We start from the raw sequence: 15,501 nt of genomic DNA on the forward strand, positions 1-15,501 counted from the left end.
CTGCTGCCCTTCCGTGCACTACCGGTCAGTTTTACCGTCCAAAGTTTTACAATATATATTTAAGCTAACCCTAACTGTTTTCCTAACCTTAACCTAATTCTCCAAACAAGCTGCATTAATTATCCTAACCTGCTGCGTACGGTCTTTTAACCTGCTATGAAAAGTTAATGTTAGATTTGACTTGACAAAAGCTGGATCCCTTCTAGCCATGACCTTTAAGAACTTTGGAACTCCCCCCCTGGATTCACACATTCAGTACTCCCACAGGGGTGTTCAAAACTATAACACGAAAGAAACATCATGGCACGGTCTTAAAATGCTGCATTTAAATCCACAATAATTCAATAGAAAACATGTGCTTTTTTTATGTGGGTCAAAATAATCTGAAATTGCTTTTATGGAAGGAACCCCTTATATTTTCTGATTTGTTAGCATCTATGTCTATCCAAAATAAATGTGCAGCCGCAAGGCTATCACATGCCACAACAGGACCAGAGAAATTCACCTGAACCAGACCTGAACACAGGCACAGTAATACCTGTACATACTTTGACCTAAAACAGTGTAAAACACAATTTCAAAACATAATGAAGTTCATTCAAAAAACCTTATAATTAAATATTTTCTGCAGAAGTTGGGATTCTATGGCACAGTACTTTATGGTACAAATCCTCCATAAAGTGAAAGGCCCCCCCCCCAAAAAAGACAGCACACATATCATGATTAAATGTCACAATAATTATTTATTAGTTAAGCATACATAGTATAATATAAATATAAAATATGCAATTTATTTTTAAAATTGGTGAGACATCATTATATCTGTGTTGAGACAACCATACAAACAGTTTCGTTCTACCAAAATGTCTTATGCGGCTGTAACAAACTATCATTATGGTGCCATTCTAAAATAAGGTACAGAGAGAGGACAATTTACTGTAGCAGCATATGCATCACTCTTTAGAAACTGCAGAAAAGAAAACGTCAAACATACTCATCGGCACTGTACAAACAAGGAACCCGTTCACGGTGAAGTAATCAACAGAATGAAATGGAGTGGGAGATCATTAAATAATGTCGATTTTTTTTTTGTTTGTTGTTGTATTTTTCGTTTCCTAGGGTTGACATGCTCTCGAGTTGCAAAAGTCAGAAGGTGAAGTACTGGGCGAGCCACTCCTGGCGCTGGGGGTCGGGGGATCCTACGGGTGACTCTTCCGTCTCAGGAGGGCTACACAGGGGGACACACACCACAACAGCAGCACAGTTACACAATACGGGACATTATTGACTAAGGAATCCTTATTACACCTTGGATTTGAGTCATTTTATCTGATTTAAGTCTCTGGGTTTTATGCCTATGTGATGTGTTTGTGAATGTTCCTTAGTGTCGTCCGTATAGTCATTCATCCAGTTCAGAGGATAATGGGATGTTGTTGCGGCAGTATAGATTTGATGATCTGCCTCTTAAGTGTGAATGTTTCCTAGAAAACAATAACATTTCCGTTGCGCTAATCAGCCTTTAACCGTGTTAAGTGTGCTCCTTTCTGAGAGCCTGCGGCTCTACTAACGCTAACTTTACTGTTTTACATGATCATCCAGCCATGAGATTGTGTGAGATTAAATTACGAACCATGCGGTTGTTAATCTGACTCAGGTCCTTGGGGGAGGACGCTGTCTTGGTTATACAAATATGTGAATGCATCTATTAAAAATCCTATATACTACTTTCATACTACTTCTCTGTAGTTTCTGAAAAGCCAATGCAATTGTAACCCCAAGGAAAAAAAATCGGAGAGGGAAAATGTATTGAAAGACCATAACCTTGCCTATTGTTGTTTGTTCTAAGTCTACCTAAGACATAGCATATTCAACCTAATGCATTTCACTGGGTTGCTGGCTTGACCATAGCCTTGGCATTGACAAATTCACAATAAACGCCAACAAACGTCACTGTACTCGAACATTGCAGCTTTATTCCACATAAAATAACCTTTGCTCTTTGCCTATAGAGCTAGATATATCTCTGTCTGCCTGTCTGCCTGTCTGTCTGTCTGTCTGTCTGTCTGTCTGCCTGTCTGCCTGTCTGTCTGCCTGTCTGCCTGTCTGCCTGTCTGCCTGTCTGCCTGGTGTCTAGGGCCCTCCCTCAGCCTCAGTTGTTCAGGGGTCGTAGCCCGTTGATGGGCACCAGATGCCTCCTATCTATGAAGGGCTTGACATCCGACTGTCTGGAGAGCCAAAAAGGAGGAGAGGATGAGTGGGAGGAGAAGTCTCATCGAAATGTCAGTACAGAACAAACCGTAATAACGTGAAGCGCTCTCCTCTCCACAACTAGAATGTACACCGAGTTCAAGATGAAAATATCTCAGTGATTAATGACTCAACTTTATATTGCAGTTGATATTTGACAAACACAAAGGCAAGGAAATTGCAGTCTGGGAATCCGATAAAGAACTGTGTAACTTCAGATATTTTGAGTTTTCATTTCCGACTATGGTTATTTCCACAGTTGTTATGTGAAATAACATCCTCTGAACCTAAAGGTTTTATTATTATTATTATCATGACTAGATACAAATGAATAAACACAGTCTGCCCTCATTCTGCACTGCACCAGCTGTATTGCCCTAACTGAGCTGAACATGTCTGAAGTTTTTAAATTAAAGACAGGTGGCTTCTTCATCCTGTGTGGAGCTTGAACTGTTTGTCTCTGAGAACTATGCTAAAATATCTCCTCTGTGATCATTCTCTCCTCAGTCTCAGTAGCCTCCATTGCAGAAAACCCAATTGAATGCTCAATTGGTCTGTTCATCACCAATTTCAGATCCAGAGAACACCTGGGCTGAGACGGACAGGGCTGACTTCAACAACATCAAAAGCTAGAAGCAGAGAAATGGCATAAGCACGCATACTAGTGTTTTTCATCAGGAAAACTCAAGTATGTGTGTACATGTATTGTGCTACACATTTGCTGGTGAGCTGAATTAAGAAGTTCTATTGATCTAGGTATCTTTTCCGAGAAGTGAAGCATGTGTATTCTGGCATAGACCTCGTGAATCGAAATAGGGCGGCACTTCAGGAGCACTGCACGCAACGAGACAGAAGCAGCCTTTGAATCATCTGAAAGCAAATATGTAATACATGGCACCGTTGTGTCATCATTTGCCCCCTGCAGTTTGGTTAATACGTGTGGTATGTGCTTCAGCAGGTATGTGGCATGTGGGGGTGCATCTGATGCTAAGTGTAAACAGGGTCACCTTGCCAGGGGCTGAGACAGACAGGCCGTGTGTGTGATGCGGTGATGGGAGAGTCCCATGACAATGGAAAGGCAGCCCCGCACAAATCCGCCACGCCGACTCATCGGCAACTTCTTTACATAGCAGCATGCAGCAAAGGCAACAGAAACGCCCAAAGCTCAGAGGCACAGTGCACACGGGTACAGATAGATGACAAGTGCAGCAATAGCCAGAAACCTAAGCGCCGGACGAGTGCAGGCATCATAAGCTAGTACAACGCGTGCACGAGAGAGTACCACATTAACACGTGCGCATGAACAGAATACACATGAACAGAATTCTAGCTGGAAGCACAACAACGAGCAAAGCAATGCCAAGGCACGAGAGAGAGAGGCATTCATTGATGAGCGGGAGAGTGTTGTTGTTATCGGAGGCTTCCAGCAATTAGACCTTCACACATCCCCGCACACAGAACTGTACATGGCAAGAAAATATCACCAGCAATATTTTCCTCATGTAAAATAGAAAACAGTTTCACGTCAAGGTGGACAACAAAGTGCAGCAAGCCTGGAGGCCGATGAGGATGAGGGGGTTTAACAGAACAATAACAACGTCACCAATGAGTTGTAAGGCCTATAACTTCCAGAACAAACTGAACAATTAACACAACGCAGAGACACAGAGAGACACAACTCCTAGCGTGCACACTTCAGTTAGCATGTTAAGAGTGACGGTGGGTAGTGGTGCACATGCTCCTTTTGCATTCCAATGCCATTTTCAAAGCTTCTGTATTTACTATACTTTATAATAGTATAGTAAAGTGTTGATACATCTCCAGCAGTGTGCGTAAGTTCAGCTGGAATGTCTTTTGCTGTGTGTTTGAAAAGAAACCCTCTTGTGAAGTCACTGACTTCGCGGTATAAAGTAAAGATGAATTGACATAGAAGCGTATGGGGGGGGGGGGGGGGGGGGATTGTGGGAGCTCTGCCTCTCTCCGAAAGCTAATTCTCGGGGGATGCAATCAAAGCCTCGCAAAAACTGCAGGCAAAGACAAAAACCATCATGTCCTTCGAATAGAATAGCAATCAAGAGGGAATCCTGGGATGAACCCTCAGCCTGTTGGCAACAGGCAGCACGCAACTTCATCTATCATTCAAGGTAATTAAAGTTCCAGACTGGAGTGCGTAAATGTTTTTTTGTCATTCCTAATTTAACGCTCTTTTGTTTATCAGAGCGAGGTCTGACAGAGAGGGGGGCAAGAACATCAACATTCGCCAGTGAGGGTCACATTGAGAAGTTTCTTTTAAAGACCGAAGCCCAACATAAAGGGATATGGCAGCTGACTGTGGAGAGGTTTGTATGAAAGCTGCCTATCTGCAGCTGTATGGGCCGAAGGTCAGGGCAAGCCTCTGTCTGTCTGTCTGTCTGTGTGTCAGTGTGCTTGACCCCTGGGCCTGCCCATGGTGCGGACGGAGGCGTCAGCGGCGAGGGAGGGGCGGCGCTCACCTCATGAATTTCTTGGGCTCTGTCGGAGGGGTCGGTGGGGGCAGAGGTTTGCTAGTGTTGAGCTCAAGGTGGTGAATGGGGGAGTTGGGGATAGGCTCTAGGCGGTTGGGCTGGGGCTGCCCGCTCCCCATCCCTGTTCCTGTCGCCTCCAGAGCCCTGAGGTTTGGAGAGCTGCTGAATCGGTTTGCTGATTTGTCATTCTTTCTCTGTTGCTACACAGTAGGACAAAAACACAAACAAATGGGAAAAATAGGGAAAGCTAGTCCAATGGAAAAAAAGACTGCTGTATATATTTATATATTTCTCATTCTCTTAGAGGATTTATGTGGATGGATGCTTTCTGATGGTCAATGCTCGCACCACTCAGCTAGTGAAGCAACAGTCGCTCTCAGCTGTATGTAAACTAAGATGGGCAAAAAAGGGATGCATCAAAGGAAGAGGCTACAGAAAGTTCACACTAACAAAGAATGGCTTGGAAAGCAAAGGAGAACTGGATGTCTGAACAGGGAGATAACACACACACACACACTGACTAACACACACACACACACACACACACACACACACACACACACACACACACACACACACACACACACACACACACACACACACACACACACACACATGTACACACACACAAATGTACAAACACACATAATATCGGAAGTTATAGAACTTGAAATGGAATCAACAGTTACATATTGACCATGCAGAGTGATCCATTCAACTGGGAGACGGGGGATTGCTGTGTTTACATTGGAATGGGACACAACTTCTCTCCACTAAGGGATGGAATGGTTCCAACGGAAATCAAGGAGAAATATACGTGGAAAATGTCCACTTCAATCATTCTCTACAATGACGCACAGGCAACTGGTTTAGGATTGTAATGATCGGATGGTTCCCTAATGGTTTCAAATTGCCACCGGTAGCTTTCGGGCTTCACAAAGTGTCAAAGGTTAGCTCAGATTAGCTATATGGCTCTAATCAACTGATGGTCAGTGTTAGCCCAGAGGTTTGTTAGCCTTGTGTCTGTCTGTATGGCATGTAAGTGTGCAGCGGTCAGCTCACCTTGATGAGGGGATTTATTACTCCCACGTTGGGACTGGTGTTGAACACTTTGTTGAAGTTGGTCTCTCTGTTCACCAACTCCAGCTGGTAGAACTTTTTGTCGTCCTGCACGTCCACAGAGAGATGCCAGTTAGGTCGCGGTGCTCTGGGTTCGTGATGGAGCATCTCACTGATTGTTTACGACACACCTCAGATACTCGGTCTACAATGGGCTTAGCAGTACAGGATGATAGAACTGGCTAAAGTCAGAGGGTTTCTATCCACTCTCTAGTGCCACAGACACTTTGTCACCAATACAGTATGCTGAATAACCTGTCTGAATGCATTGCTGGGACTCAAGGGCTGTAACATAGCTCTCGGAGTCTACTGCTGCTGTATGAGAACTCTTATTAAGTCATGCAAGGCTACAGCACTCCATAATCTGGTCTACTATTGTTTGGAGGTAGACAGGCATGCAGGCTCCATGTCTAGGATTGTTGGGTAAAACCACAAAAGGGCATCCTGTAGGCCATCTTGTACTGTGTACATACACTTACCACCAGCTTCTTGACGAGGGACTCCCTCTCAGTCACCATGTCCTTTAGCTCAGCGATCACCTGCAGGTCCTCAGGCCGGCTCTCCCTGTTCCGGAACTTATCCTCCGTGCCCTCCAGCCTGGGGAGAGGAGGGGGCCATTAGGGCTCAGACGTCTCACAGTTTCCTCACAGCACAGTGTGAAACGGGTATCAGTGTGGAAACAAAGTTTACTTGAGAGAAAGTTAAGTTATTGATCTGTTAGTTTGTGTAACGTGATAATAAACGTGCCTTGGATCAGCGTGGGGATATGAGCATGAATACATGCAGTCACTGAGGGAGCATGTTTTGAAAGCTTCCCTTACCTACAGCTCAATAGCAAAGCATTAGCTTTTAACTCTCCTACGTTTAATCTCACAATCAGAAAGCCTACTAGTGCTTGTGTATTACTATGATCAAAAAGTGGCAGTACATGTTTTTCCTGAATTTCCACTTTAACGTGTCAACAAATACCGAGCGCTCTTTAGAAGAGTTCTTATCAGTGTTCAAAGCCATCTGCCTCTCCGCAGTGTTGTGCTGCCTCTAACTTGAGATTGATGACTTTAATATGCCGAGATATTCCTCGTAGTGTAAACAAGCATCCATCATGTCCAGTTTGGCTTGTCGTCCTCAGCACTTACAGAAGTGGAATACCAAACTCGCCATCAAAACGCCGACGCAAGACAGGGACAGGTAAACACTTGAATTAAAGGGAGAGCATATTGGATATCATGATGATTGCTTCTGCTGCGCTGCTATGCATCAGCGACCTGCTCATTTCTTGCTCTACTACACATTACTTCAGTGTCACATTTCACTATAGACTCATCTGCATCCAGTGGTGTAAAGTACTTAAGTAATAATACTTTAAAGTACTACTTAAGTAGTTTTTTGGGGTATCTGTACTTTACTTTATTATTTAGATTTTTGACAACTTTTACTTTTACTTCACTACATTCCTAAAGAAAAGTACTTTTTACTCCATACATTTTCCCTTACACCCAAAAGTACTCGTTACATTGTGAATGCTTAGCAGGACAGGAAAATGGTCCAATTCACTCACTTATCAAGAGAACATCCCTGGTCATCCCTACTGCCTCTGATCTAGCGGACTCACTAAACACAAACGCTTCACTTGTAATTTATGTCTGAGTGTTGGAGTGTACCCCTGGCTCTCCGTAAATAAAAAATGGTGCCGTCTGGTTTGCTTAATATAAGGAATTTGAAATTATTTATACTTTTCCTTTCAATACTTATTTTAGCAATAACATTTACTTTTGATACGTATATTTAAAACCAAATACTTTTAGAATTTTACTGATGTAGTTTTTCACTGGGTGAGTTTCACTTTTACTTGAGTCATTTTCTATTAAGCTATCTATACTTTTACTCAAGTATGACAATTGGGCACTTTTTCCACCACTGTCTGTATCCCTACACATATTCCAAGCACACCCGTGTGAAATAAACATGTTGCTGCAGTGCAGCCTGGGAAGCTGGTGCTGGCTTGCTTTCTATAAATATATCACACTCCATTCAACTCTCCAGCGACATCACCCAAAACAGATGTGACAACAACCAATCAGACAACAAACTCATGTTGGTTCCCAGGGGTTTAACCAATAGGAGATGTAATGAGATAAAATAATCATAAAGTTTTTACGGCGTAATAATTTAGCGGTGGCCAGGGACTGGCTTTGGGGGAACGAAGCTGCCATGGTGATTAATTGGGGAGGGGACAGGGGCTGTCGTTAAAATAGATTTGTCCTGTGCTTAATTAGCAGGCAGTAAATCGGCCACCTCAAGGGAAGGCCCTGGAAAGGTCAACTAGTCAGCAAATTGATAAGGACAGGGGCTCGAACCAGCAGGTAACTGTTGGTTTTAGAAAGGTTAGTAACAGAAAAATCTATGTAGGGCCAATGTGACCTATTTTTACAATATCGTAATGGATTCTGTTTGTCAGTCAAATTCAGGGAGGAACATGTGCACAAATAATGATGTATGCTTCACTAGCATTTCATTTTGATGTTGTGAAAGGAGTGATTGAGCCATGAGAAGATTTGGTGGGGAACATCACAGATGAGCTATTTTAAACAGAGGCTCTCTCTGCAGTAGCTGGCTGTGTGTCTAGATTGTGCTCTCATTCAAGTGAAACCAAATTAGGTCACTCCTGACAGCAAAATCCGCAGTCCTAGGGCCCTCGCCGAGGCCTTACATCTGTTTCTCCTCTGTTCCTCTCTCATATTCCAAAAATAGTTCCTATGGAGACGTACAGATCATTTATGTGTGCCTTCCTAAGCTCCCTATTTAATTTCCATAATCAATACATCTCCATTGATCTATTCACAGCAGTTTGCAGGGGATTTTTCTATGCCTATGCTTGTATTTGCTGGTGTGTACTGTGTGTGTATTGTGGTGTCTTGAAAGCTAGGGCAGCTGCACACCCAGCTGGAGGTTTATCCCCAGTAGGACAGTGCTACATGGACAGTGTGTGTGTGTGTGTGTGTGTGTGTGTGTGTGTGTGTGTGTGTGCGTGTGTATATATGTGATGGGATATTGAGGACACAGTCACCTCCATACGGCACACGTGGGAAATAAAACAAGTCTGCCAGATCTCTCATAGGGAGCTGTATCTGTACTACTGGGAGGGTAAGGAGAGAGAGAAGGACCTTCCCAATGGGCCATATTCACCTCCGGAGGTCATGTGCAAGAACCCGTGTGGCTCAGTTGGTAGAGCATGGTGTTTGCAACGCCAGGGTTGTGGGTTTGATTCCCACGGGGGACCAGTACGGAGAAAAAAAATGTATGAAATGTATTCACTACTGTAAGTCGCTCTGGATAAGAGCGTCTGCTAAATGACTAAAATGTAATGTGTAGCCCCCTTCTCTCCCCTCTTGAATCCATCCCTCCTTCCATTCATCCCTGTATCTGTCTGGGGCACTCACCTTTTCACCCTCTGTTGCTCTGCCAGGTACTGTGGTCTTTCATCATCTGCCAGGGCTTTATATAATCACACACTCTCTCACACACACACACACACACACACACACACACACACACACACACACACACACACACACACACAGAGAGCTATATCAACTACATACTGGATGTACTGTACGTACAGGACTTGCAGAGCAGAGATCTTGTCTTTGAGGAGCTCCTGGGCCTTGTTGAAGTCACACAGCATGTTCTGCGTCTCTCTGTTGTGCATGGCGTTCATCTCAGCCATCTCCCGCTCGTGTTTCTTACACAGGTCCTGTTCATGAGCCCTGATGAGAAGAGACCAGACCATTAAAGCCCATTCATATCACGTCTTTATACGCCTCTCCAGCTCTGAGGCTCTGAGTCTGAGTCTCTGGTCCAGAGGTGTTACAGTATCCTAACGAGGCACAATTACCACAGACACATTCCTTTTGATCCTGCTGCCGCCATTCAAATTGTATTCATCTTTGACTTTCTTTCGTTTCCTGACATACTCGTCCTTTCCTTTCCTAGAAAGACATACATAATTCATAGCAGAGGGCTTTGGAGGAGAGGTATCACTGTTTCGCCATAAGTGAAAGAAAACACTCCTCTCTATTTACTTATTGATTTTGAATCGGGACAGATGGACAGGACTTTTCCAGGACATTTCACCAGCTCATTGAAATTCCCTGTGTGGTAGCGGTGACTGTCTCCTCTCAGTGGGCTTTATGGCAGTGCTGCTCACTCTGAGGTACTGCAGTCGGAGAGAGAGACCACGAGGAGTGCAGAGGAATATGTTTGCCTCTCCCAGAGTAACACCCTGAGGGACACATCATTTCCAATGTATTTATTTATTATGTTATTTTTATCTCAGGAAACGAGGATTCGCCAGCGTGTTACATAATTGGAAGTGAAACGTGCTCCACGAGGAGCTTGGAATCCTGCCAGCGATGTGTGTCGTTGATGTCACACATACATGCACGCACAAACAGGCGTGCGCTGATGCACACACATGCGCACTGGAACACTAGCCCTCTGATTCAGAGGGGTTGTGTTAAATGCGGAAGACACATTTCAGTTGAATGCATTCAGTTGTACAACTGACTAGGTATCCCCCTTTCCCAATGGGACTCCCTAAATCTTTCTCAAACACCCAGAAAAGGCAACTCTCCTCGATGTTATCCTCACAAATAATCCTTATAGGCATCAGTCTGGTGTTTTCTGTAATGACCTTAGTGATCACTGTTTTACAGCCTGTGTTCGTAATGGCTGCTCAGTGAAACGACCTGTCCTGATTTGTCATAGACGCTTGATAAAAAACTTTAACGAGCAAGCCTTCCTTCATGAACTGGCCTCTGTAAATTGGGATAGAATCAGCTTGATCCCCTCTGTCGAAGATGCTTGGACCTTCTTTTTTGATATTTTCAGTGGTATTGTTAACAAACACGCCACCATGAAGAAAAAGATAATTAAAAACAGGTTCAGTTCCTGGTTCGACCATGATCTTGCAGAGTTACTCCACCTCAAGAAAAGGCTCGGTGCACGCATACTCAGGCTGACTGGCTCTCGTTCAGGCAAATTAGAAATAAGTGGACTCAGGCTATCCGGAAGGCCAAGTTAGTTACTTTAAGGAGCAGTTCTCTCTCTGTGTGTCACGTCCTGACCATAATAAGATGTTATTTTCTATGGTAGAGTAGGTCAGGGTGTGACAGGGGGTGTTTTTCTATGTTTTGTATTTCTATGTTCATGTTCTAGTTTTGTATTTCTATGATGGTTTTGTTTGGGATGATCTCCAATTAGAGGCAGCTGGTCCTCGTTGTCTCTAATTGGAGATCATACTTATGTAGGGTTTTTTTCCCACCTGGGTTTGTGGGATCTTGTTTTTGCACAGCTCTGTGAAGCCTGCAGAACGTGATGTTCGGTTTCCGTTATTTGTTGTTTTGCTTTAGTGTTCCGAGTTTAAATAAATATATATCATGAGCACTCAACACGCTGCACCTTGGTCTACTCCTTTTGACAAGCAACACTCTGGGTCTAACTCCAAGAAGTTCTGGAAAAAAAGAGGTTAAAGACCTGGAGAATAAACCCTCCTCCTCACAGCTGCCCATGTCACTTAATGTTGATGTGGTTGTTACTGACGAGAAGCACATGGCTGAGCTCTTTAATCACCACTTCATTAAGTCAGGATTCTTATTTGACTCAGCCATGCATCCTTGCCCGTCCAACATTTCCTCATTTTCCACCCCTTCTAATGTGACTAGTCAGATGGTTTAGACCCTTTCTTCTTTAAGGTTGCTGCCCCTATCATCGCCAAGCCCATTTCTGACTTTTTTAACCTGTCTCTCCTCTCTGGGGAGGTTCCCATGGCTTGGAAGGCAGCCATGGTTCGTCCTTTATTTAAAGGGGAGATCAAGCTGATCCTAACTGCTATAGGCCTATTTCTATTTTGCCTTGTTTATCAAAAGTGTTGCAAAAACACTAATAATCAACTGACTGGCTTTCTTGATGTCTATAGCATTCTCTCGGGTATGTAATCTGGTTTCCGCTCAGGTTATGGATGCATCACTGCAACCTTAAAGGTCCTCAATGATGTCACCCTTGCCCTTGATTCTAAGCAATGTTGTGCTGCTATTTTTATTGACTTGGCCAAAGCTTTTGATACGGTAGACCATTCCATTCTTGTGGGCCGGCTAAGGAGTATTGGTGTCTCTGTCTCTGAGGGGCCTTTGGCCTGGTTTGCTAACTACCTCTCTCAAAGAGTGCTGTGTATAACGTCAGAACATCTGCTGTCTCAGCCACTGCCTGTCACCAAGGAAGTATCCCAAGGCTCGATCCTAGGCCCTACGCTCATCTCAATTTACATCAACAATATAGCTCAGGCAGCAGGAAGCTCTCTCATCCATTTATATGCAAATTATAGTCTTATACTCAGCTGGCCCCTCCCCGGAATTTGTGTTAAACACTCTACAACAAAGCTTTCTTATTGTCCAACAAGCTTTCACTACCCTTAACCTTATTCTGAACACCTCCAAAGAAAGGTCATGTGGTTTGGTAAGAAGAATGCCCCTCTTCCCACAGGTGTGATTACAACCTCTGAGGGTTTAGAGCTTGAGGTAGACACCTCATACAAGTACTTGGGAGTATGGCTAGACGGTACACTGTCCTTCTCTCAGCACAAATCAAAGCTGCAGGCTAAAGTTAAATCTAGACTTGGTTTCCTCTTTCGTAATAGCTCCTCTTTCACCCCAGCTGCCAAACTAACCCTGATTCAGATGACCATCCTACCCATGCTAGATTATGGAGTCATACTTTATACATCGGCAGGTAAGGGTGCTCTCGAGCGGCTAGATGTTCTTTACCATTCAGCCATCATATTTGCCACCAATGCTCCTTATAGGACGCATCACTGCACTCTATACTCCTCTGTAAACTGGTCATCTCTGTATACCCGTCGCAAGACTCAATGGTTGATGCTTACTTCTAAAACCCTCTTAGGCCTCACTCCCTCCTATCTGATATATCTACTGCAGCCCTCATCCTCCACATACAACACCCGTTCTGCCAGTCACATTCTGTTAAAGGTCCTCAAAGCACACACATCCCTGGTTCGCTCGCTTTTTCAGTTCGCTGCAACTAGCGACTGGAATGAGCTGCAACAAACACTCAAACTGGACAGTTTTATCTCAATCTCTTCATTCAAAGACTCAATCATGGACACTCTTACTGACAGTTGTGGCTGTTTTGCGTGATGTATTGTTTTCTCTACCTTCTGGCCCTTTGTGCTGTTGTCTGTGCCCAATAATGTTTGTACCATGTTTTGTACTGCTACCATGTTGTGTTGCTACCATGTTGTGTTGCTACCATGTTGTGTTGCTACTATGCTGTGTTCCTACCATGCTGTGTTGCTACCATGCTGTGTTGCTACCATGCTGTGTTGTCATGTGTTGCTGCCTTGCTATGTTGTTGACTTAGGTCGGTCTTTATGTAGTGTGGTCTCTCTTGTCATGTGTTTTGTCCTATATTTATATGTATATATTTTTAAATCTCATCCTCTGTCCCCGCAAGAGGCCTTTTGCCTTTTGGTAGGCCGTCATTGTAAATAAGAATTTGTTCAGACTTGCCTAATTAAATAAAGGTTAAATAAAAATAAAATGAAATGTGCTTAGTTATCGCTAGCTCTAGAAAAGCATCAGCCTCCATTTTTTTATTCATCACCAAACAGGCCTTTCCTGCCGTTCATTCCATCCGGACCTTAGCCACACATTATGAATTAATATAAGAGTGAATTATTAATTATCAGCCTGTGGGGAAAAGCATGATGATAGATTATATTTAGGCCTTGCCCCAAATAACCGTTTCATATATCCTTATCAATTTATTTGGCCATATAACAAAATGTCAAAAGGGACCATGTCATCAAAGGGAATAACATGGCACAAAATATAAACCAGGACATCTAGCAGGGCAAATTGGCCTCCTCTCTTTCTGCCAGTATCCTTCCACTTTAATCTTACTTGAAAACGATGCCAGCACTGCCAATGGCCACTGACAGTCACATCTAAACAAGAGGAAGTCACACAACTAAACTTCTCGTGTTGTGATTCACCAGTCATCTAAATGAACTAAACAATCCAAAATAACCTTCATCGTGACCATATTAAAACGAGGTACCTGTAGGGATAGCATACGGAGATTCCCCTACAGTGCACTCAGAAAGTATCCACACCTCTTGACTAATTCCACATTTTGTTGTGTTACAGCCTGATTTTGAAATGGATTCAATTGAGATGTTGTGTCACTGGCCTACACACAATACCCCATAATGTCAAATGGAATTATGTTTTAAGACATTTTTACAAATTAATTTAAAGTGAAAAGCTGAAATGTCTTGAGTCAATAAGTATTCAACCCTTTTGTTATGGCAAGCCTAAATAAGTTCAGGAGTAAAAATGTGCTTAACAAGTCGTATGGACTCACTCAGCATGCATTAATAGTGTTTAACATGATTTTTGAATGACTACCTCATCTCTGTACCCTACACATACAATTATCTGTAAGGTCCCTCAGTCGAGCAGTGAATTTCAAACACAGATTCAACCATAAAGACCAAAGAGGTTGTCCAATACCTCGCAGAGAAGGGTACCTATTGGTAGATGGGTAAAAAAATGGCAGACATTGAATATCCCTTGGAGCATGGTAAAGTTATTAATTTGGATTAATAACACTTTGGATGGTATATCAATACACCCAGTCACTATAAAGATACGGCATCCTTCCTAACTCAGTTGCCAGAGAGGAAGGAAACTGCTCGGGGAATGCACCATGAGGCCAATGGTGACTTTAAAACAGTTACAGAGTTTAATGGCTGTGATAGGAGAAAACTGAGGATGGATCAACAACATTGTAATTACTCCACAATACTAAACAAATTACAGAGTGAAAAGAAGGAAGCCCATACAGAATAAAAATATTCCAAAACAACTTGTTTGCCATAAGGCACTAAAGTAAAACTGCTAAAAATGTGGCAAAGAAATTAACTTTATGTCCTGAATACAAAGCATTATGTTTGGGGCAAATCCAAAACAACACATCACTGAGTACCACTCTTCATATTTTTAAGCATGGTGCTGTCTGCATCATGTTATGGTACGGTTGTCATCGACAAGGGAGTTTTTTAGGATAAAAAGCAACGGAATAGAGCTAAGCACGGGCTACATCCGAGAGGAAAACCTGATTCAGTCTGCTTTCCACCAGGACAATAACCTAAAACACAAACATACACTGGAGTTGCTTACTAAGACAACATTGAATGTTCCTGAGTGGCCTACTGTAGCTACAGTTTTGACTTAAATCAGCTTGAAAATCTATGGCAATACTTTAAAATGGCTGTCAATGATCAACAACCAACTTGACAGAACTTGAAGAATAAAAAAATATATAACGTGCAAATATTGTACAATCAAGGCGTGCAAATCTCTTAGACTTACCCAGAAAGATTCACAGCTGTAATCGCTGCCGAAGGTGATTCTAACATGTATTGACTCGGGTGTGAATACTTATGTAAATTAGATATTTCTGTATTTCATTTTCAATAAATTTGCAAACATTTCTAAAAACATGTTTTCATTTTGTCATTATGGGGTATTGTGTGTAGAAGGCTGAGACAATA

The 15,501-nt window shown here is 42.9% G+C and overlaps 1 protein-coding gene across 5 annotated transcripts in view; it reads right to left on the reverse strand.

Moving 5' to 3' along the window:
- Positions 1–717: 717 nt before the first annotated feature.
- The window catches only part of LOC115193349 (protein FAM184A), a 167,310-nt gene continuing 152,526 nt past the window's right edge, over positions 718–15,501 (reverse strand). For 2 of the 5 annotated variants that reach the window (XM_029752098.1, XM_029752097.1), the window contains exons 15-19: positions 9,491–9,637; positions 6,344–6,467; positions 5,814–5,918; positions 4,740–4,951; positions 721–1,228 (exon numbers count right to left, since the gene is read on the reverse strand). In XM_029752098.1, the coding sequence (XP_029607958.1) occupies positions 1,147–1,228; positions 4,740–4,951; positions 5,814–5,918; positions 6,344–6,467; positions 9,491–9,637 (670 nt within the window). In that variant the 3' untranslated portion in view covers positions 721–1,146. Of the gene's footprint in view, positions 1,229–4,739; positions 4,952–5,813; positions 5,919–6,343; positions 6,468–9,490; positions 9,638–15,501 lie in introns of all 5 variants that reach the window. The other 3 variants (XM_029752099.1, XM_029752102.1, XM_029752109.1) reach the window with 3 other exon arrangements.

Source organism: Salmo trutta, chromosome 1, assembly GCF_901001165.1.
Source record: "Salmo trutta chromosome 1, fSalTru1.1, whole genome shotgun sequence".
NCBI lineage: Eukaryota > Metazoa > Chordata > Actinopteri > Salmoniformes > Salmonidae > Salmo > Salmo trutta.